This window comes from Arachis ipaensis, chromosome B01 (genome assembly GCF_000816755.2).
Source record: "Arachis ipaensis cultivar K30076 chromosome B01, Araip1.1, whole genome shotgun sequence".
NCBI lineage: Eukaryota > Viridiplantae > Streptophyta > Magnoliopsida > Fabales > Fabaceae > Arachis > Arachis ipaensis.
In genome coordinates, this window is record NC_029785.2 from 116,659,981 (window position 1) to 116,680,349 (window position 20,369).

A 20,369-nucleotide genomic window follows, 5' to 3' on the forward strand; every position below is an offset into this window, starting at 1 on the left:
AACCAATTCAATAAGCTCAATAGTCTCCTCTGGTGTCTTTTTCTTGTGTAGTGAACCCCCTACAGAGGTATCTAAGCTCATCTTGGACATCTCACCCAAGCTTTCATAAAAGATATCTAGTTGGGTCCATTTGGAGAACATGTCCGGAGGGCATGACCTAGTCAGTAGCTTGTATCTCTCCCAAGCTTCATAAAGAGTTTCACCCTCCTTTTGCCTGAAAGTCTGAACCTCCAACCTAAGCTTAGTCAGCTTCTTTGGTGGGAAAAATTTAGTGAGAAACTCAGTAACAACCTTTTCCCAAGTATTCAAACTCTCCTTTGGTTGGGAATCTAGCCATAGCTTTGCTTTATCCCTCAGAGCAAACGGGAAGAGCATGAGCCTGTACACCTCTGGGTTCACTCCATTTGTCTTCACAGTATCACAAATCTGCAGAAAATCAAATATAAACTGATTTAGATCTTCATGAGGAAGCCCATGATACTGGTAGTTTTGTTGCACCAGGGTGACCAGTTGTGGCTTCAACTCAAAGTTGTTTGTAGCTATAGGGGGTACCACAATACTTTTTCCATAAAGATCCGCAGTAGGGGCAGAGTAAGAGCCAAGCACTCTCCTTTGTTGATCATCCCCATTCGGATTTGCCACATTGGCATTAACAGCAATATTATGATCCATAGTGGATTCTATAGCCTTGCAAAGTCTTGCTTGTTGTAAACGTCACCTGAAAGTTCTTTCAGGTTCAGGATCAAAGTCTAAGAGATGTTCTTTGTCTCTGTTCCTGTGCATAAACAAACAGAATACAAGAAAAGATGGAAATCTCTACGTCAAAATGCAGAGAAGTCCCAGTGAGATATTATGTGTAAAATAATAAAATAAAAATACTAAATGAATAAGTAAAAAAAATCAAAACTAATTACTGAATTTAATAAAAAAAATTTCAAAAATTAACAGGAAAAATAAATAGGAAAAATAAAAATTAACTAAGTGACACCAAACTTAATTTCAGAAATTAAGGTAAAATATTAATACTATTATTAGAGAAAATTTCGAAAATAATAAGGCAAAATTTAAATAAAATTAAAATTAAAACGCCTAATCTAAGCAATTAAACAACTGATAGTTGTTAGTCACAGTCAATCCCCGGCAACGGCGCCAAAAACTTGGTGCGGTATTTATAAGCCACAAACTAACGGCAAGTGCACCGGGTCGTACCAAGTAATACCTCAGGTGAGTGAGGGACGATCCCACGAGGATTAATGGATCAAGCAACAATAATTGAGTGATAAGCTTAGTCAGGCAAACATAAAGTAATGTTTGGGCAATATAAAAGACATTAAACAATATAAAGAATATTGAAGCAAGGCAAGTAAATGAGTTGGGAAGAAAATATGGAGAAAACAGTTAAGGTTTCAGAGTTATCTAATTTTTCGGATTAACTTTTCTCACTAACTATTCTAATCATGTAGGATTTAATTTATGGCAAACTATATGTGACTAGACCCTAATTCCTTAGACCTTTCTAGTCTCCTCTAAAATTCATCAACAGCCAATTCCTTGGTCAATTAATTCCAATTAGAGGGTGATGATCAAATTTCAGTTTATATGCCACAAAAACTCTAATTACCCAAAAAATAAAAGGATTATATGTAACGTATCCCGTTAAATCCAGATAATTAAAATTTAGGAGAATATATTTTCAAGCTATTGTTCAAGTAAAGAGCTTTTCCAAGTTATACAAGAACTCAAATAGAAAGAGGGTCATACTTCCGTTCCACCCAAATTCATAAGATAAAGAGCGAAAATAATTCTTAAATTATAAATCCATACATGAATTAAGATAGAAAAAGCAATAAAATCAATCCATACAAATAGACAGAGCTCCTAACCTTAACAGTGGAGATTTAGTTGCTCATGATTCAGAGAAAAATAAGGATTGTAAATTGGAATGGAATAATGTTGTCTTGGAACCACCCCGTTGGCATCCCTTTTTATATCTAATCCTAATTAATTTAAAATCTAATTTCTAAAACTAACATAATATCTTTTCCTAAAACTAATATTTGAATTTAAATTTGAATTGATTAACAAGTCTTCAGTTGATGGGTGGGGACCACTTGTTTTGTCCATTCTGCAGCTTCTAATCTGTGTTTTCTGGGCTGAAAATTGAGTCGAAACACCCCAGAAATTGCCTCCAGCATTTTCTGCATTTTCTGCACGTGGCGCATGTCACGCGTATGCGTCAGTCGCTCACGTCGATGGTCTTTTTCGCGAGTCACGCGGACGCGTCGGTCACGCACACGCGGCGTTGTGCAAATCTTCAAATCACGCGTACGCGTCAGTCACGCGCATGCGTCGCCATGGAAAGCTCCAAATCATGCGCACGCGTCTGTCACGTGCACACATCGCTCCTCGCTGCCATCTCCTTTGGTTCTTGTGCTGCAGAAACTCCATCAAATCCAGCCAAATGCTACCTAAAATAAACAAAATTGCAAAAGACTCAAAGTAGCATCCATATTGGCTAAAAGATAATTAATTCTTTATTAAACTCAACAAATTAGATGCAAATTCACTAGAAAAAGATAGGGAAGATGCTCACGCATCAACCACCCGTTAGTACGATGTTGTCCGCTTTGGCACACAAGGCCTCACGGTTTTGCCTTTGACGATAGGGATGATAGCCGAAGCCCCCACACTCACTCATCAAAATGCGTCATGTTAGGAAGAGGTATCCACACCCTTATAAGGCATGCTTCATTCCCCTTCGCAATCAATGTGGGACCTTACAAAGGCTGTTTCTAAGTGAGGAGTTTATGAGTAATGTTTATCAGCAAAAGAGCGGGAATGGTTACCTGGAAGTGTGCATGGAAGGCAGTACCAGGCAGTTAATGGTCGGTTATAGAAGCAGATTATAAATATTAGCAAGTTTTAGGGAAAAAAGGATTGGAACTTTTCTTCAGAAATACACTCAAGCACACTCACATCCCCAGCAAATTCCTGAGTCTGCATTCGAGTTTAATTTCTGTAGGGTTCTTTCCATTGTCTTTAAAATTCCATTTACATTTTTTGCAAAACTTTATTTTTCTTGAAAATTTATCTTTCAAGCACCATTTAATTTCCTTGTTAGATTTACATTCCAGCACCTTTAATTTTGATGTCAAAAGCCCTTTGATTTAATCGAAGGCATTTTACTGCTTTATTTCAATTCAATGCAAAATATTTCGATTTCAGTTAATTTACTTTTCGAATATTTTCTTTTACACTTCTTTTATCTTTTTTGGCATTTTTTGAATTTATTTCTTGTTGTAAAACTCGTCTAATTCGAAAACCTTTGATGCACTTATAGAACTGGTACTTGCAAAAGAGGAGTAGGTTTCACTCCCAGACCATTAGAATCGAACCATCATTGATTTGCTAAAAATTAACAAAATAAATTGGCACGCCCGGTGGGACATTTTTAAACTAAAGTGTGTCGAAAAAACTTATTTCATGGTGTCATTTAGTGTATGCAATTAAGAAGTGGAAAGATTATTCACATGGCTGATGAAGCATCAAATGTGAATGGTGGTTCGTCCACCAACGATAGCATACCAGTAACTGTGCAATCTTCGGACGTTACTTCACGTTCAGAAGGTGTGGTTCTAAGTGAAAGTATAGTGGTTGTATAGTGGTTACTAGTGTACAAACTGGAAATACTGGACGTAATATTCGTCCACGTGGTACCTTACCACCAATCTAGCCTCCAATAACTACTGGTTGGCCTCCTTATGGTTTTCCTCCCGGTTATACCCCACCGGTGAGTAGTTTTGTTCCTTCTGTTTGTTTCGGGAGTGTGAATGGAGGAAATAATTCTCAAAATCCACAACAGTATTCTGAATACTCACGTGATTATAATGTGAGCTCTACATCGAATGCCTCTAATTCTATGGCGGTATTTCGACAGCATGTAGAGGAAAGTCATCATGATTTAGTCAACTTGTTGACTCAACAAATGACCACAATTCTAAATCTCATGATGGCTGATCATGAATCGAAATTCGAGCGTCTTGCGAGGCAAGTCAAACGAGTTGCTCGAATCGTTGATGATGACGAAGGTTAAAGGCATGATGCCAGAGGGAACAATGAAGGGTTTGAAAATATATTTCAAAATGAAAACAATATTTTAAATAGAGAGAATCCTCAGATAGTTTCCCGAGGTCAAAATGCAGATGATGTTCTAGCCAGATTACGTGCTAATCATGGTGGTGAACGTTATCAAGTCACAAGAATTATGGAAGAAGTTCTCAATCGAGTTGGGTTGAATGTTGGTTTTATGAATTGACCCCATTTTATATCTGCTTTCCCTCAAGTAGTTCAAATGGCCGAAGTGCCAAGAAGGGTGAAGAATCCAAAGATAATCACAAAATTTGCAGGGAAAGTTGGAGAACATGTCACTCGATATTTGGTCGAGATTGGGAATTTGGCTAATGATGAGAATTTGAAAATGAAGTTTTTTCCTTCTTCATTAATGAAGAATGCATTTACTTGGTTTTCGAATTTTAGACCAAATTTGATAACGACATGGAATCAGTTGGAAACTACTTTTCATGCTCAATTTTATCGAGGGGAATTAAATGTAGCAGTTACTGATCTGGTTGCTTTGAAATAAGAGGATGGTGAAACCATTGATGACTATATGATACGTTTCAAAAATGCTAGAAGTAGGTGCTACGTGTCATTACCCGAGAGTGAAATTGTGAAAATAGCAGTTATGGGGTTAGGATTTTATATGCGTCGAAAATTATTGAATGTGTATATCCCTAACTTGGCCCATCTGGATGAAAGGGTTCGTTAGGTTGAATTAATGAAGAAAAAAAAAGAGAAATATAGGAATGAAAAAAAGTTAAAGAGTAAACCGTTTACTCGAAAGGAGAAGGTTGCTTATGTGACCATGGAGTCTTCAGAGAAGAAATTCGATCTCGAAGCAGAGGTTGATTTGGCTGAACTTAAGAAAGGTCCCCCATATGTTTGTTCCTTACTCAAAAAGCTCCCTAGTAATGAAAAGTCGAATGATTCAAAACTAAAGAGTGGAAAAAAATTATAGTTTTGATATTTCAAAATCTTATCAAATTTTCGATGTGTTGCTTAAAGATAAACAATTAATTTTGCCTGAGGGTAGAACTTTACTTTCGGTGAAAGATTTGAAAGGGAAACCTTATTGTAAATTTTACCAAGCAACTAGTCATTCGACTAACAGTTGTGTTCATTTCAGGGATTTGATACAGAAGCTATAATGGAAGGACGGTTGAAGTTCGATGATGGGAAAAAAGAGATGAAAGTGGATACTGATCTTTTCGACGCTGAAGCTAGTTTTGTTGAACCATATTTTGGAGTAAATATGGTTGGTATGTCTTATGACTTCGATTTGGCTCTGGATGATTTTGAGTCACAAATTCGATCAATTTATCCTAGAGCAGGGGATGGCCTGCTAGATTTCCTGGTACAGCAAAAGATCAAGGATCGAGATGTATCTTTGTGTCCATGATGTAACATTGTATTCGATGCTGAAGCTGCAACGATTTTCGATAAAGAAAGAATGAAGAAGGAGTTTTTCTCATAGAGAGGAGCAAGCTCGCCAAAGGCAATCGATTCGGCGTATAGAGGGGCAAAGTTCTAAGGCCCCTCAACAAAATGGTGTTGCACCATTGAGCTGTTCTCAGGCCATAGGTGTCCAATGGATTCGAAATTGTCAGGAATTTCAGAATCGAGATGCTCCTTATCGACGGAACCCACAGTGGGGACATCGAGGACCTCCTCAAAACCAATATCCCTATAATCGGGGTCGAGCTACGGGATATTCAAGGGGTAGAGGAAGAAGGAATCCAAATCAAAACGAAAAACCTTAATCAGACAAAAGCAAGGGGACAACGCTTTCAGTGTATTCCTGAATAGTCTTTCCTTCTAATGGGGAGACATGCCCAAAGGGAATTTATTCTCCTACAAAGTTAGAGAAAGGTAAGGCAATAGCTCATTCTTCAGGAATTGATAAAGAAAAAGAGGCTGATTTGGATGAGGAGTACTTCGAGGAAGGAGATGATGAGATGGTTGAAACTATTTCGATTATTCCAACTGAGTATTTGGGTGAGTATGAAGGTGATCCAGAAGAGGATTATGATATGGATGCTGAAGAGGCTTTTTCCTTCATTCGATATGAGGACGAATCAGGATATTTCCTGAGGCCTACTGAGAAGCAAAAGTCTCATCTTCGCCCACTCCATATTACTACTACTTTGAGTGGGATTAAAGTCAATAAAGTTTTGATTGATGGTGGAGCAGTAATTAGCCTCTTACCAGAAAGAATGATGATGAAGGTTGGTAAGCATTCTAATGACTTGGTTCCCACCAATATTGCTGTAACAGACTTTAGTGGCTCTTCCACCCCTACAAAAGGTCTGGTTACTTTTGGGGTCAAAGTAGGGTCATCCGAGTGAAACACTGTATTTGTGGTAGTGCCATCAAAAGCAAGTTACAATGCTTTATTGGGTCGAGACTGGATTCATGGAGTTGGGATTGTACCATCGACTGTGCATCAAAGTGTCCTCCTTTGGACAGAGGATGGCAAGCCTAAAGTTGTTAAGGCAGATTCGAATCTCTATGTCGAACAATTGCATGTCAATTTCAGGATGTATAGCTCGAAACTAAAGCCTTTGAATGTTGACAGGGCGTTGAATTTGTATAATTACGAAGGCTGTTATTTGTCTTCAGAAGGTTTAACAGTGAAATTGCGTCATCCTCATTTGAATGTGACCCCGACTGGTTGGGATTGCTCATCTTAAGGAATCTGAGGCATTATTCGATGGAGCAGGTTCAAGATGTCTCGGATTATCTGGTAAATTTACGTAATTATTTAAGTAATTTCTCTTCTGTAGAAAATAAAGGTGGTTCCTCTGATGAAGTGGAATCATTTAGGGATGCAAGTTCTTTTCTTAGTTGTAACAACTCGATGTCTTCAATCAAGTTTAGTCAAGGTTTAAGTTATTTTTCATTGTGTAATGCAAATGATGTTGTTAGTCGAACTGCTGATCTGATAGCAGAGGTTCATTATAATGAAAATAAAGCTATTGTTAATCCAATAAAAGATCATGTCTGTTCTGTTTATAATGAATATATTGATTTCTCTTTTGATTGCATTTATGATTTGGAACCTTTGGGTTTTGAAAAGCATTCAGTAAAAGATGAGGATCATTTTAAAGGGGTTGAATCTCAAGATCCCCTAGAAGAAATTAATTTAGGGTCTCTTGATGATGTTCGAATCACTTATATTTGTAAAGATTTGGTAGATCCATTTCGATCTGAACTTTTCCATCTTTTACATGAATTTAAAGATTGTTTTGCTTGATATTATCATGAGATGCCTGATCTCGATCGTTCTCTTGTAGAACATCGATTAGCATTGAAACCAAATGCTAGAGTTGTGAAGCAAACTCCTCATCATTTTGCTCCAGAAATCAAGCAAAAGATTAAGGAAGAAATAGAACGGTTGATTAAAGCAAAGTTTATTCGAACCGCACGATATGTTAAATGAGTTTCGAATATTGTTCCTGTAATGAAGAAAAATAGAAAGTTAAGAGTATGCATTGATTTTAGAGATTTGAATAGTGCTACACCGAAAGATGAACATTTTATGCCAATCGCAGATATGTTAATCGATTCTGCAGTGGGAAATGAAATTCTAAGTTTTATGGACGGTTATTTGAGATATAACCAAATCTTCATTGCTGAAGATGATGTGTCCAAAATTGTTGTCCTGGGGCGTTAGGCACTTATGAATGGGTGGTTATGCCTTTTGGTTTGAAAAATGCTGGTGCAACTTACCAGCGAGCAATGAATGGTATATTTCATGAGTACATTGGGAGATTTATGGAGGTGTATATCGATGACGTTATGGTCAAATTGATTTCGGTGAATCAACACATTGATCATTTAAGAAAAGCATTTGTCACCATGAGGAAGAAGGGATTAAAGATGAATGCTTTAAAATGTGCCTTTGAAGTGCAATCTTTTCTGGGAAAAGTGAATTATCTTCAAAGGTTCATTTCGAATCTTTCTGATCAAACTCGAGTGTTTGCACCTTTAGTGAAACTAAAGAATGATTCACAGTTTGAATGGACATATGAGCACCAAAAGGCATTCGATTCCATAAAGGCTTATTTATCTAAGGCTCCAATTATGGCGAATGTTCGTCCACATGAACCCTTAAAATTGTATATTGCCGCATCTGCAAACATAATTGGGTGTATGCTAGCTCAGAATGATGAGAATGGGCATGAATGGGCAATTTATTACCTTAGTCGAGTTCTGACTGATATTGAAACAAGGTATTCCCCGATAGAGAAATTGTGTTTGTCTTTGTACTATGCTTGTATGAAATTAAAGTGTTATATGGTTGCTAAATCGGTAAAAGTTGTAGCACAAACTGATCTCATTAAATATATGTTGATTTACAATATGTCCCGGCCAAAGCTGTGAAAGGTCAGGTCATTGCATATTTTCTTGTTGATAATTCGAATAATCTGAATGACCAGGGGGCAAATGTACTCGACATTAAAGTCGATTATTGGAAGTTATATTTTGATGGATCGAAGCACAAAGATGGTGCAGAGGTTGGAATTCTTATTATCTCGCCATAAGGGACTCCATCAGAATTCTTGTTCGAACTAAAATATCCTTGTTCAAATAATATGGCAAAGTATGAAGCTTTAATTTTGGGTCTTGAAATATTCATTGATAAATGGGCTTTGGCAGTCCAAATCTTAGGGGATTCTCAGTTAGTCTTAAAGCAGTTATTGAAGGAGTTTAAATGCAATAATGAGAGGTTGCAAAAATATTTAGCAACGGCTTGGTAGTTGTAACTTCTTTTCGAAAAGTTTCTTTGGTTCATATTCCAAGGATTCATAATGAGATTGCTAAGGAGTTAGCCCAAATTGCTTCGAGATATGGAATCGGTCCAGAAACTTTAAGAAAATTAGCTAGTATCCATCAAATTTTAGTGCCTGCGGATGAAAGGGAGGCTTTGTGTATAGGTGAATGGGAGGATAATGATTGGGAAAAGCCTATTGCTGAGTATTTAAAGAATCCCAGTATGCCAGTTGATAGAAAAGTAAAATTGCAAGCAATAAATTTTGTGTATAGGTGAATGGGAGGATAATGATTGGAAAAAGCCTATTGCTGAGTATTTAAAGAATTCCAGTGTGCCAGTTGATAGAAAAGTAAAATTGCAAGCAATAAATTTTGTGTTGATGGCTGATGAATTGTATAAGAAGGGAATCGATGGAAGTTTGTCGAGATGTCTAAGTCATGGTGATAAAGACATTGCTTTGGGCGAAGTCCATAAGGGGATATGTGGTGCTCATCAAGCTGGGAAGAAGATTAAATGGGTGCTATGTCGTAATCATGTGTATTGGCCAACTATGATCAAAGATTGTATCAAATATGCAAAGGCGTGTCAGAAGTGTCAAAAGCATGGTTCGATACAACAGATCCCAGCATCTGAGTTGCATTTGATTATAAAGCCATGGCCATTTAGAGGTTAGGCTTTGGATCTGATTGGATTGATTCACCCTCCTTCATCAAAATATCATAAATTTATTTTGGTTGCAATTGATTATTTCACAAAGTGGGTTGAAGCAGTTCCTCTAATAGAAGTTGGTCAAAATGAAATAATAGATTTTATTGAGGAACATATAATCCATCGATTTGGAATTCCTTAAACATTGAGCACTGATCAAGGAACTATGTTTACTGGTCAACAAATTAAAAATTTTGCAGCTTCGAGGAATATCAATATAGTTACTTCAACCCCCTATTATGCACAGGCTAATGGACAAGTTGAGGCAGCAAATAAAATTCTGATAAGTTAGATTAAAAAATAAATCGGAAATAGACCTCGAATTTGGCATGAAACGTTAAGTCAAGTGCTATGGGCTTATCGAAATTCACCAAGAGGGTCGACTGGTACGTCGCCTTATAAATTAGTATATGGCCATGATGTTGTGCTCCCATTGGAAATCAATCTGAACACTTTGAGAGTGTCAAAACAAAATGATTTTCCAGTCGATGATTACTGGAATACAATGTTTGATGAGTTGAATGAATTAGATTCAGAGCGAGTATTGGCACTTGAAAATATGATTCGGCAAAAAGAAAGTGTTGCTCGAAATTACAATCGTCGAATAAAGGAGAAATACTTCAGTATAGGTGAGTTGGTTTTGAAAGTTATGTTGCCAATGGAAAAGAAATCGAGATTTCTTGGCAAATGGTCCATACTTGGGAAGGTCCTTTCCAAGTGATATGATTATATTCTGGAAATGCATATCGAATCAAGGATATCGAATCAGGAAATATAATCAACTCGATTAACGGAAAGTACTTAAAGCAATATCATTGTTTGCTGAATTAAAATCAAAATGGATAAGTTCGAAAGTAAGAAAAGCCATTATAGGTACTAAAGTCTAAGGTGGAGAAATATAAGGTGCCATAAGCTTTGCTAGGTCTATGCATAGCTTTACCCTTTCATTGTTCAGATTAGAAAGTGTCTCAGCATGCTTGAATCTTTTATATTGGGCTTTGTCAAGTTGTTTCCCATATTTTTCTTGTTTGGCCTCAATAGAAATGATTTCTTGGATCAGTTGTTGTTGCTCTTGCTGGGTAGTAGCTAGAGGTGTAGCTATATCAGCTCTTCTCTTGCGAATTTTGGCAAGTTTTTTATTAATCTGAGCCAATTCTGCTTCAAGTTTTATCTCTTCCTTATCATCATAATGAGCTTGAACGGAAATAGCCTGAGAGATTCTCAAATCGAATTCTTCACGGGAAGCTTTGATTGGTTGAAGGGCTGCAGTATAGCTTTATACCTCAATTCTGATTTTAGCTTCTTCATTTTCGATTTCTTAAAGTTTGTCTTGGGTAGCTATGCTTCTGTTGGCAATTTGTTTGAATTGATGGATTATGGTAGAGTGTGGGGATGGAGCCTGAAGTTCAAAAGGTGAACTCAAAAGATTGGACAAAAGCTTGTTTAAGGCCGCATCATTGGTCCATTTGATGGGTGGATGGTCCAGGAGTTTGAGAAGTGATAGGAGTTGTTCTCGAGCATTAACATTCAGCTCGAATGAAGGACCAAATGTAGAAGGACCAAGGAGTACAAGGGCAGAAATAGGCACTTCGTCTTCTTGAATAGCTTGATTTAGGACAGTGACCAGGTTAGCCAAGGTGGCACTTGCAGACCCCGTGAAAACACCCAAATTTCCAGATCCTTGACCCAGGGGAGTTTAAAGTTTAGCTTGATGGGGAGGACTGGAGGTTCTTTGAGGAGAAGGATAGGTTTCCAGAGCTCTAGATAGGGAGTCTGAAGCGGTAGTCTCAGCAACTCGAGAGGGGGAGTCAGAATCAGGGGCCACCTGATATTCAGCAGAAAGCGCAGCCTAATTGGTTGGAGAGACATGTCCAAGGATCAGAGTTTGTGTTGGAGAGTGCTGCGTGTGCTCCTTTGTTAAGTCGACTACCTGTGTCCTAGTCGGAATCGGAAAAGTGACTTGGATTGATGAATGAGATGTGGTTTGTCCTAGGTCTTGTTGTTGTTGTTGTTGTTGTTGTAGCTGATCTGGTGGTAAAGATGAGGTGATTGATTGTGCAGTAGTCACGGGCTGAAATACAAGGTACAATAAGTCGAGATTTATTTTAACTCAATCAAGATATATGTGAAAATGATATAATATTACCGAATGGGTCTTGTTCTTCAGATTAACTGAAAACCTGAATCTGAATCAATTGTATCCTCTGACTATGAGAATGCAGCAAGGATATTACGAATAGATGGCTTACTATCCTCAGAGGAACTTTCACTCGTTGATTGTAATTGTAACTGAAGAAAGATTGAAATAAAAAATTTTTAAGTAAATGTGATTTTCGAAAAGTTTCAGTTTTAAGTACATGTGCATAGGTAGAAAGTAGTTACCCTTCTGGAAGTTCTTGTAGGAGTCCTCCGAATTTTCCTTAGTGGTTGTCGTGAGGAGGCTGTGGTTTCGACCTTTCTTTTTTGGGGTCTTTTAGGAGAACCTTCAGCAGCAGGGATTGTGCGAATGACAGAACACTTGATTTCTTCCGAGGAACGAATGTACTTGGAATAATAAGTAGTCCAACAATTGAAACAAGACTTGGTGATGAATGAACTTCGATCATAGATAAGATGATGATAGCCTTCTTTTTGTTGTTGATTTTTCGAAAGGCAGAGATCAAGTTCTTTCTGGGAGGCCAAAGTAATATGGCAAAATGGTTTGTTGTTTCTGGGGAGTGGAGTTAGGATAGCCTGTGAGAAGCCAAGTTGCCTGGCAGTGTAATGAGGGGCATACAGAGTTACCTTGAAACGTTCTTTTTTGTGTTGAGGTAGCCCTGTAGGAATTACTTGTACCGCCAGTAAATTGGCCCAGCTCCTGTTAGCAAGCTCATTTTCTTCAGTATCATTGGGGAAAAAGAGACGTTTGAGCCAAGCAGGACCACAGTTTTGACGCAAAAAGGGGGTGAAATTGAGGTCCTCATTGTGAAAGTCTTTGCAAGAGTGGAAAGGAGAAAAGACAGCCCAAAATCAGTCTTTGTCCGATTCTGCTTCTGGGAAGTTTGGCTTAAAATTTGCCAATCGAAAATCTTCAATGTGTTGTTTGTCTGTAGCACCACTTCCAGGTGTAATCATGTGTTTTTCGAAAATGGCATTAAGCTATAGTTGAAGAAGTCAAAGAGGGCTACCTGTACTGATCAAATAGTTGTTTAGAAGACAATTGACAAACTGACCAAGTTCTTCGAAAATGTGCCCTAGAAGAAGTTTGGCCAAATTAAGATTGTTTCCTTCATGAAGCAAAGCAGCAAGTGAAAGAAAAAGCTTTGACATTTGGACACTTCGAGAGCAGAAGACGACTGCATTTAGCCAATAGAATAGAAAGGCTACATGCTCATCATCTGTAATAGCAGTTCCTTCTGCACCCATGTGATGAGCAATGAAGTCACTATAAGAAGTTGTGGGGGCAATGTTGTATTGTTGTCTGGGCTGCATGTCAGAGGTGAAGTCTGGAGTACTAATCAGGAGTCTTGTAATAGCAGCCACATCTAGCAGTGACATACCAATCATTCCACAAGGAAGGTGGAAATTATTGGTAGTTCTGTTCCAAAAAATGTCACGGCTCCGATCATCCAAGGGAGCGTCGAAGGAGAAAAGTGAGAGAGTCTCAAAATATCCTGAATCCCCAGAGCCCCTTAAGTAGCGCTCTTCGATGGGGCAAGATGTTCATACCAAGCTGTGAAGTTAGTTCCTCGAGGAGTGATTTTGGGATTGTTCCGAAAGGATTTTTGGTTAGTGAAGAAGGAGATATCAAGGTCTTGATTGATCAAGGATCAACAAGTCTTCCCATTGAGCACTGGGGAAGAAAGGGAGTTTTTTGTTTGCCCTTTCTAGATTCTCGATGGGACCAATGAAACAATGGATGTATTCACCTACAGTAAAATGAATAAGGATTCTAGGGTCGTTGATTTGAAGTTGTGGGTCATCGATAACTTCGTCATTGACTTTATTTAAAATATGGAGATCTGGAGGAGCTAGTGGTTGTACCATGGGGCCTTTGCCTTTCTCTTGTGCAGCGGCGTGAGATGAGAAAGCAGCCATTGTAGAGCAAAGAAGAATGAAGTTTGAAGAGTAAAAGTTGCACAAGAAGGATGAATGCAAGAGAAATGTAGGAAACAAGAGCTCGAGAAAGTTGAACAAAGACGAAAGTATCGAATTTAAAGGGAGTTTTACTGTAGCCGTTATAACAGAGAGAATTCAAAGAGAAAAGAGGTAACTTTGCAAAGAAGGCGAAGTGGTGGAGAGAGAGAGAGCGCAAGTCACGGGAGACATGTCAAATGGGTCAGTATTAATGGAGAAGTTAAATGGTAATTATTACTGATTCAGGAGATTGAAGTTTGAATTAAGATTAAGTTCATCTTCCAAGAGACTATTTCGAAGACAAACATATTAATCCTAGGGGGCAATTTGTTAGTCGAAAATTATTTTTGACTAGGATAAGCTAATTTGAAATATTGAAGAGGTGTTAGGATAGAAGCGAATGTCGAAAAGATGCACGTGGAGGTATTTATTGGAAGTTATTCTACACGGACTCGATTTATACATCTTTGGAAATTGAACAAGTATTTGATTGAAGAATCGAATGGGTGTTTGAATAAAGAATCGAACGGTTACACTAAGTAGAAAAGTTGAAGGCTGTTTCCAAGTGAGGAGTTTATGGGTAACGTTTATCAGCAAAAGAGTGGGAACGGTTACCTGGGAGTGCGCATGGAAGGCAGTACCAGGCAATTAATGGTCGGTTATAGAAGCAGATTATAAATATTAGCAAGTTTTAGAAAAAAAAGGGTTGGAAATTTTCTTCAGAAATACACTCAAGCACACTCACATCCCTAGCAAATTCCTGAGTCTGCATTCGAGTTTAATTTCTATAGAGTTCCTTCCATTGTCTTTAAAATTCCATTTACATTTTCTGCAAAATTTTATTTTTCTTGCAAATTTATCTTTCAAGCACCATTTAATTTTCTTGTCAGATTTACATTCCAGCACCTTTAATTTTCATGTCAAAAGCCCTTTGATTCAATCGAAGGCACTTTACTGCTTTGTTTCAATTCAATACAAAACATTTTGATTTCAGTCAATTTACTTTTCAAATCTTTTCTTTTACACTTCTTTTATCTTTTTTGGCATTTTTCGAATTTATTTCTTATCGTAAAACTCGTCTAATTCGAGAACCTTTGATGCACTTATAGAACTGGTACCTACAAAAGAGGAGTAGGTTTCGCTCTCAGACCATTAGAATCGAACCACTATCGATTTGCTAAAAATCGACAAAATAGTAGAACTTTCATTTTCTTTGGTAGGTGATTAGACAGTAGCAAATAATAACAATTTCGTTATTATTTTAAGCACATATGTTATTTAAAAAATAATTATGTTGATTATTCTTAATTGGATGGTTATTCCTTTTTATTCGATTTAATCATGTACAGTTAACAATAGTTGGATGTTCAATTCACTAGGTGTGCGGATAGTTATCTTAATGTTAGGGTCTATGAAGTAATTTGGAGGTGGAGTGTTTTTTTTACTTTATTGGATCAATTTTAAAGCCCATTATTTACATTATTTACAAAAGTCATTGTCTACATAACAAAACCGAAAAATAAATCCTAACGAACTCTTGCTTTTTGTATGCATGATTGCATGTGCATGTGTTGGTTCGCGCAAGTAATAATGGTGCGGTGCTTGTACTGGGAAGAAAGTTTTCCCGAGTAGAGTTTGAATTCAACCTTAATTTTATTTGCGAGTTGAGATTTTTATATAAATTCAATCTTATCTTATCTGTGAGTTGAGAATATCTCAAATTTAATCCTATCCGTTCTTAACTCGCGGGTATCCGACCATACTTACGGATTATAAAAAAGATGCAATATTATTATATAATTTGATGAGTTAAAATAGAACTGACTTTTATATAAAAAAAACGTATTAAATTATTAATTATTGATTTTTTTTAATGGTTAAGGATCTTTTACATTTAGTGAGAGGCCTTTGGTTCAACATCTACTTAAAATACATTTTTATATAAATATATAACATATACATATATAAGGTGCGGGTAAAAATAATTCAAACACTAATAAAATTTATTACTTTTAACTAATATTTTTAACTATAAATCAATTTTCTTAATTTAGCAATACAACAATATATTTTTTATTCATATTTTTACGTATTGCTAATTATTAGTTGCCAAAAACAAATTCTGCTCGCCTTTATCATTTTTTATTATTTTATATTAACAAGGTATCAAAATAAAATTTTAATTTCCATCATCATTATGCGGGGCCCAACCAACCAATGTTGTCAATGGGTAGGGTAGAGTAGGATTTGGATTCTACCCTAACTTTACCTGTAGGTTGAAAACTTTCTTAAAACTCTACCCTACCTTATCCGCGGGTTGAGAATCTCTCAACCCTAACCCTACCCTCACCCTAAAGTTCTAAACCTACCCTACCCGACCCTACCGACAGAAAAATAAAAAAATTTCAAGCAAATATAAAATTCAACCATTCCAAATTTTATATATATTAATAAAATAGAAAATAAAAAACTAAATTCAAATTAAAATTAAAAACAATAAAATCTTAAAAAAAATCAACATAAAATTATAAATAATATGATCAAATTATAAATAATATGATTATCAACTAGCTTAGTGGTTATTTCAAATTTTTATAAGAGAAAGATTGTGAATTCAATACTCACTTTTTTCACTACATACATAATTTTTACATATATATTATATAATATATTAGGAGGTGCGAATAAAATAAAGTAGGGTATACTCTGAACCCGTACCCTACCCTACCCGCAGGCAAATTCGAACCGTACCATACCCTATCCGCAGCAGGTCGGATAGACAACCCTATCTGAACGGATTGGTCCGGATTGAATACCCGCGAATAGGGTATATATTACCAGCCCTACCAACCATATATCCTATGTAGTATGTATGGCCATTGATGTTTGGCATACTGAAAACCACTCCCCATCTCATTTCTCTAATTATTCTTGCAATTTGTTTAACTACTAAGTACAAGCCGACTGTTCTAAAAACCAAAAGGATGTAGAAACCTCAAGTCTAATAACACACTACCAAAATGGCAGAATAGTGTCGTCTAATCTATGTAGATGATATAGTAGGATAAAACTCTCTTGTTGTATTCAACATCTGCCTTATTATATATTATAGTGATAAAATGCACGAAAGCAAATCAAAAGGGCACTGCTGAATTGACAGTGTTGTTGAGCCACTGTTCTACTGGGCTCCCAATTGAGTAAACAATGAATCCAATCTCCCTCAGCTTCCCAACATCCAAAATGTTCCTACCATCAAAAACAAATGCTGGCTTCTGCATGTCATCAAACACTCTCTGGAAATCAATTCCCTTAAACTCATCCCACTCTGTAAGAATGCATATACCATGAGCATCCTTAGTTGCCTCATAAACATCTTCAGCTATGTCAACATGTTCCAAGCCATTGGAAGAGCTAGAACTCAATGGCTGGAGGTGAATTGGATGGTCCCATTGAACATTATTCATTGACAAATCCTTCTTGATCTGATCCGCGCTCACTCGCGGATCATATATGCTCAAGCATGCATCATCACCTAAAAGACCTTTGCAAACATCAATAGCAGGAGTTTTTCTAGTGTCACTGGTGTCCTTCTTGAATGCAAATCCAAGAACTGCAATCTTCTTACCAGAAACTGTGTTGAACATGGATGACACGACTCGTTGGACGAATCGGCTCTTCTGGTAGTCATTCACCTTGATCACTTGCTTCCAGTAATTCGCCACCTCGACAAGGCCATTACATTCACAAATATACACCAAATTGAGTATGTCCTTCTGGAAACAAGAACCACCAAAGCCAACACTGGCATTCAGGAATCTCGGCCCGATTTTCGGGTTCTTGCTTAGTGCAAGGGAAACCTGAGAGACTTGAGCACCAGTGGCCTCACACAGTGCTGACATTGCATTGATTGATGAGATCCTTTGAGCCAAGAATGCATTATCAGCTAACTTGGAAAGTTCTGCAGACCAAATGTTTGTTGTTATGATTTTGTCTTCACTCACCCAATGAGCATATATATCCTTCAGTTTCTTGATTGCTTCTTGGCCTTCAGGGCCTTCATTCCCTCCAATTAGGACCCTGTCAGGTTCTAGAAGGTCCTGTACAGCTGTCCCCTCTGAAAGAAACTCTGGATTCGACAGAATCTGATACTTGATTCCCTTGCTCTTATGTGCTAAGATTTGTTCTATTGCCTCGGCCGTGCGCACCGGGACAGTAGATTTTTCAACAACAATCTTGTCTGAGGTGCACACATCGGCGATCATCCGGGCTGCGCTCTCCCAATAAGTCAAGTCAGCTGCCTTGCCGGCTCCAAGGCCTCTTGCCTTTGTCGGCGTGTTCACCGAGACAAAGATGATGTCAGCTTCTTGGACATGCCTCTCCACATCTGTGCTGAAGATGAGATTTTTCCCTCTGCATTGTTTCACCACATTTTCTAGGCCAGGCTCATAGATTGGGAGTTTGTCACTGTTCCATGCTGATATGCGAGATTGAGATATGTCAACCACAGCCACTTCAATTGAGGGGCATTTTAGAGCAATAACTGCCATTGTAGGACCCCCTACATACCCTGCCCCTATTCCACATAGCTTCACCATTTTTCTTTGGTTACTTCAACCTGTCATGCATGTTTTTTTGCATCAATTCAAGACTCTAATAAGCAATTCAACAAATCAAAGAAGGAATAATAGAACATAACAGAGTAATTACTCCCGATTGACCCCTCCGTCGTTACTAATTTGTCTTGTAATAAAATCTTTAGGGACTTTTTTATTCAATATGCATGTTAAAAATTCGATTGAAAGCGATGGACAGACCAATTACCAAAATGTCCTTTCTGAAATTAGGTGGAACCAATTTGAGTGTTTAGTGTTTACTCTACAGCTGTGCAGCAAAAACACACTCCAACTAATTTCTAGAAGAGGCATTAGTACAGAGTTGAATTACAGTTGAGTAACTAACTTGATGTGGTAGCTTGACTAATCATATGACTTCCATGGTAATCATCAAAACAAATATTGGCAGGTTCATGCATCAGATCCTCAGAGTTACAAGTACTATGTGGTACTACATGCTTATTTGAACATCTAACTAAAGAAGTTTGAATAAGGTTGAAGACAAAATTAAAATTGAACAAGGTTAATCTCAAAGTTCAGATAATAATAATAATAATAATAGAATCACAAAAAGGATCAGGAGTCAGAACAAATATTAAACAGAAAAAAATGATATGTGAAAAATTTTGGTTACCTTATAGTTGTGAATATGAAGTGTTCAAAGTAGAAACTTGTTATCAGAGAAGACCAAAACTCAGCTAAGCAAGAAGGCGGTATCTGTATCCTTATATACTGGCTCTGAAAATTATTATTTATCTTTGAATTTTTACACATTTTATTTTTCTTTTAAATGTTGTATTTTACTAGTTACTTTTCAAACTTGACTTGGTGATTCATGATAAAACTGATGCAATCCATTATCTACTATTTGCTTTGCTACAGACACTTGGAAAATTCAAGTAACTTTTTCTTTACTAAAATCACATGCGCTGGCAATGCTGCTCTGCAATCCATATTTTGGGTTGGTTTGGGGCTGCTTTTAAAAAAGTATTTATTTTTATTTTTTTTTAAAATTAATTGAAATGCGGTGTTATAACACTTCAAATTTAATGTATAGCATTTTTCATATTAGAGTTTAGAGACTGAGAACGGTGATTCTCCTTAATTAAGGACTTGGTATTTTTTAGTGTCTAAATTTTAGATATAAAATTCAAAAATAAAAGAATGAATTTTATTTTTTTATCTCTACTTTTAAGTAATTTAAACATAAAAATTAGACACCAAAAAACTCCCATTAAGGACTTAAGTTGGAGTGTGGTAAATGAAAAAAAAAAAAGTATTCTCATTAATCTTCCTATAATGCAAATGTTCCAACCGAAACAAGATTAATTCTTAGGAAAGATGTAGGTACTTTCAACCAATAAAATCATCAAACTACTAAACACTTTTCTTGCCTGTCAAAGTGAAAGTGGCACGTAAATTTCCACAAGTGCTCTCCATTCATTGTACACTTCCCTAAAAATTAATCAAGAAGAAATTGACCTAGAAAAGGAAAAGCACACCACTAATCTAAAGAAGGATCTTTATTCCACATTTTTGTGGATAACTTTTGTTTAAATTTTATCTGATTGTATTTAATAAAAAAGTGATAAGCAATATATCCAAACAGAGAAGTATAGGATTTTAGGTTTGGATATTTTATTTAATTTCAAATGTATATATATTTAGTAGGGTTTTGGATATTATTCTGGTGTATAGTTTTGGATGTTTATTTGGATGCTAATATAAAATAAAAATGAAATTTTAAAAAATTGATTAATATTAACCGATAATTGAAACTCATCAAAATAAAACTTAAAAAAAAAGGTTTCAATTGCCTATTGTAATGTAGTAGTGTGAATCTAGTTAATTGGGTAGTAAAGTAATTGTACTAGGACAAGACAGTGTTCAAAGCCAATAATTGAGCAGCTTTGGCTGCCAAAACTCAAAGACTAGAGTAGTATTCAATTATGGAGTACCTAAACTACAGCATGTATTCAATCATCCTCCTGCGGCTCGTGTCATTCTCCTTCTCCATCACTAGCTTCATCGTGTGTGTT

The 20,369-nt window shown here is 36.7% G+C and overlaps 1 protein-coding gene across 1 annotated transcript; it reads right to left on the reverse strand.

Annotated features, from left to right (window-relative positions):
* Positions 16,603–19,119, reverse strand: LOC107634299 (UDP-glucose 6-dehydrogenase 3). The gene is made up of 2 exons (XM_016337844.2): positions 18,965–19,119; positions 16,603–18,332 (listed from the first exon to the last, which is right to left on the reverse strand). The coding sequence occupies exon 2, from the start codon at positions 18,310–18,312 to the stop codon at positions 16,852–16,854; it is 1,461 nt and encodes a 486-aa protein (XP_016193330.1). The 5' UTR covers positions 18,313–18,332; positions 18,965–19,119; the 3' UTR covers positions 16,603–16,851.

What these genes read in the sequence shown, in the direction of transcription:
- LOC107634299 (XM_016337844.2), bottom strand. Translation starts at nt 18,312, where the DNA reads ATGGTGAAGCTATGTGGAATAGGGGCAGGGTATGTAGGGGGTCCTACA.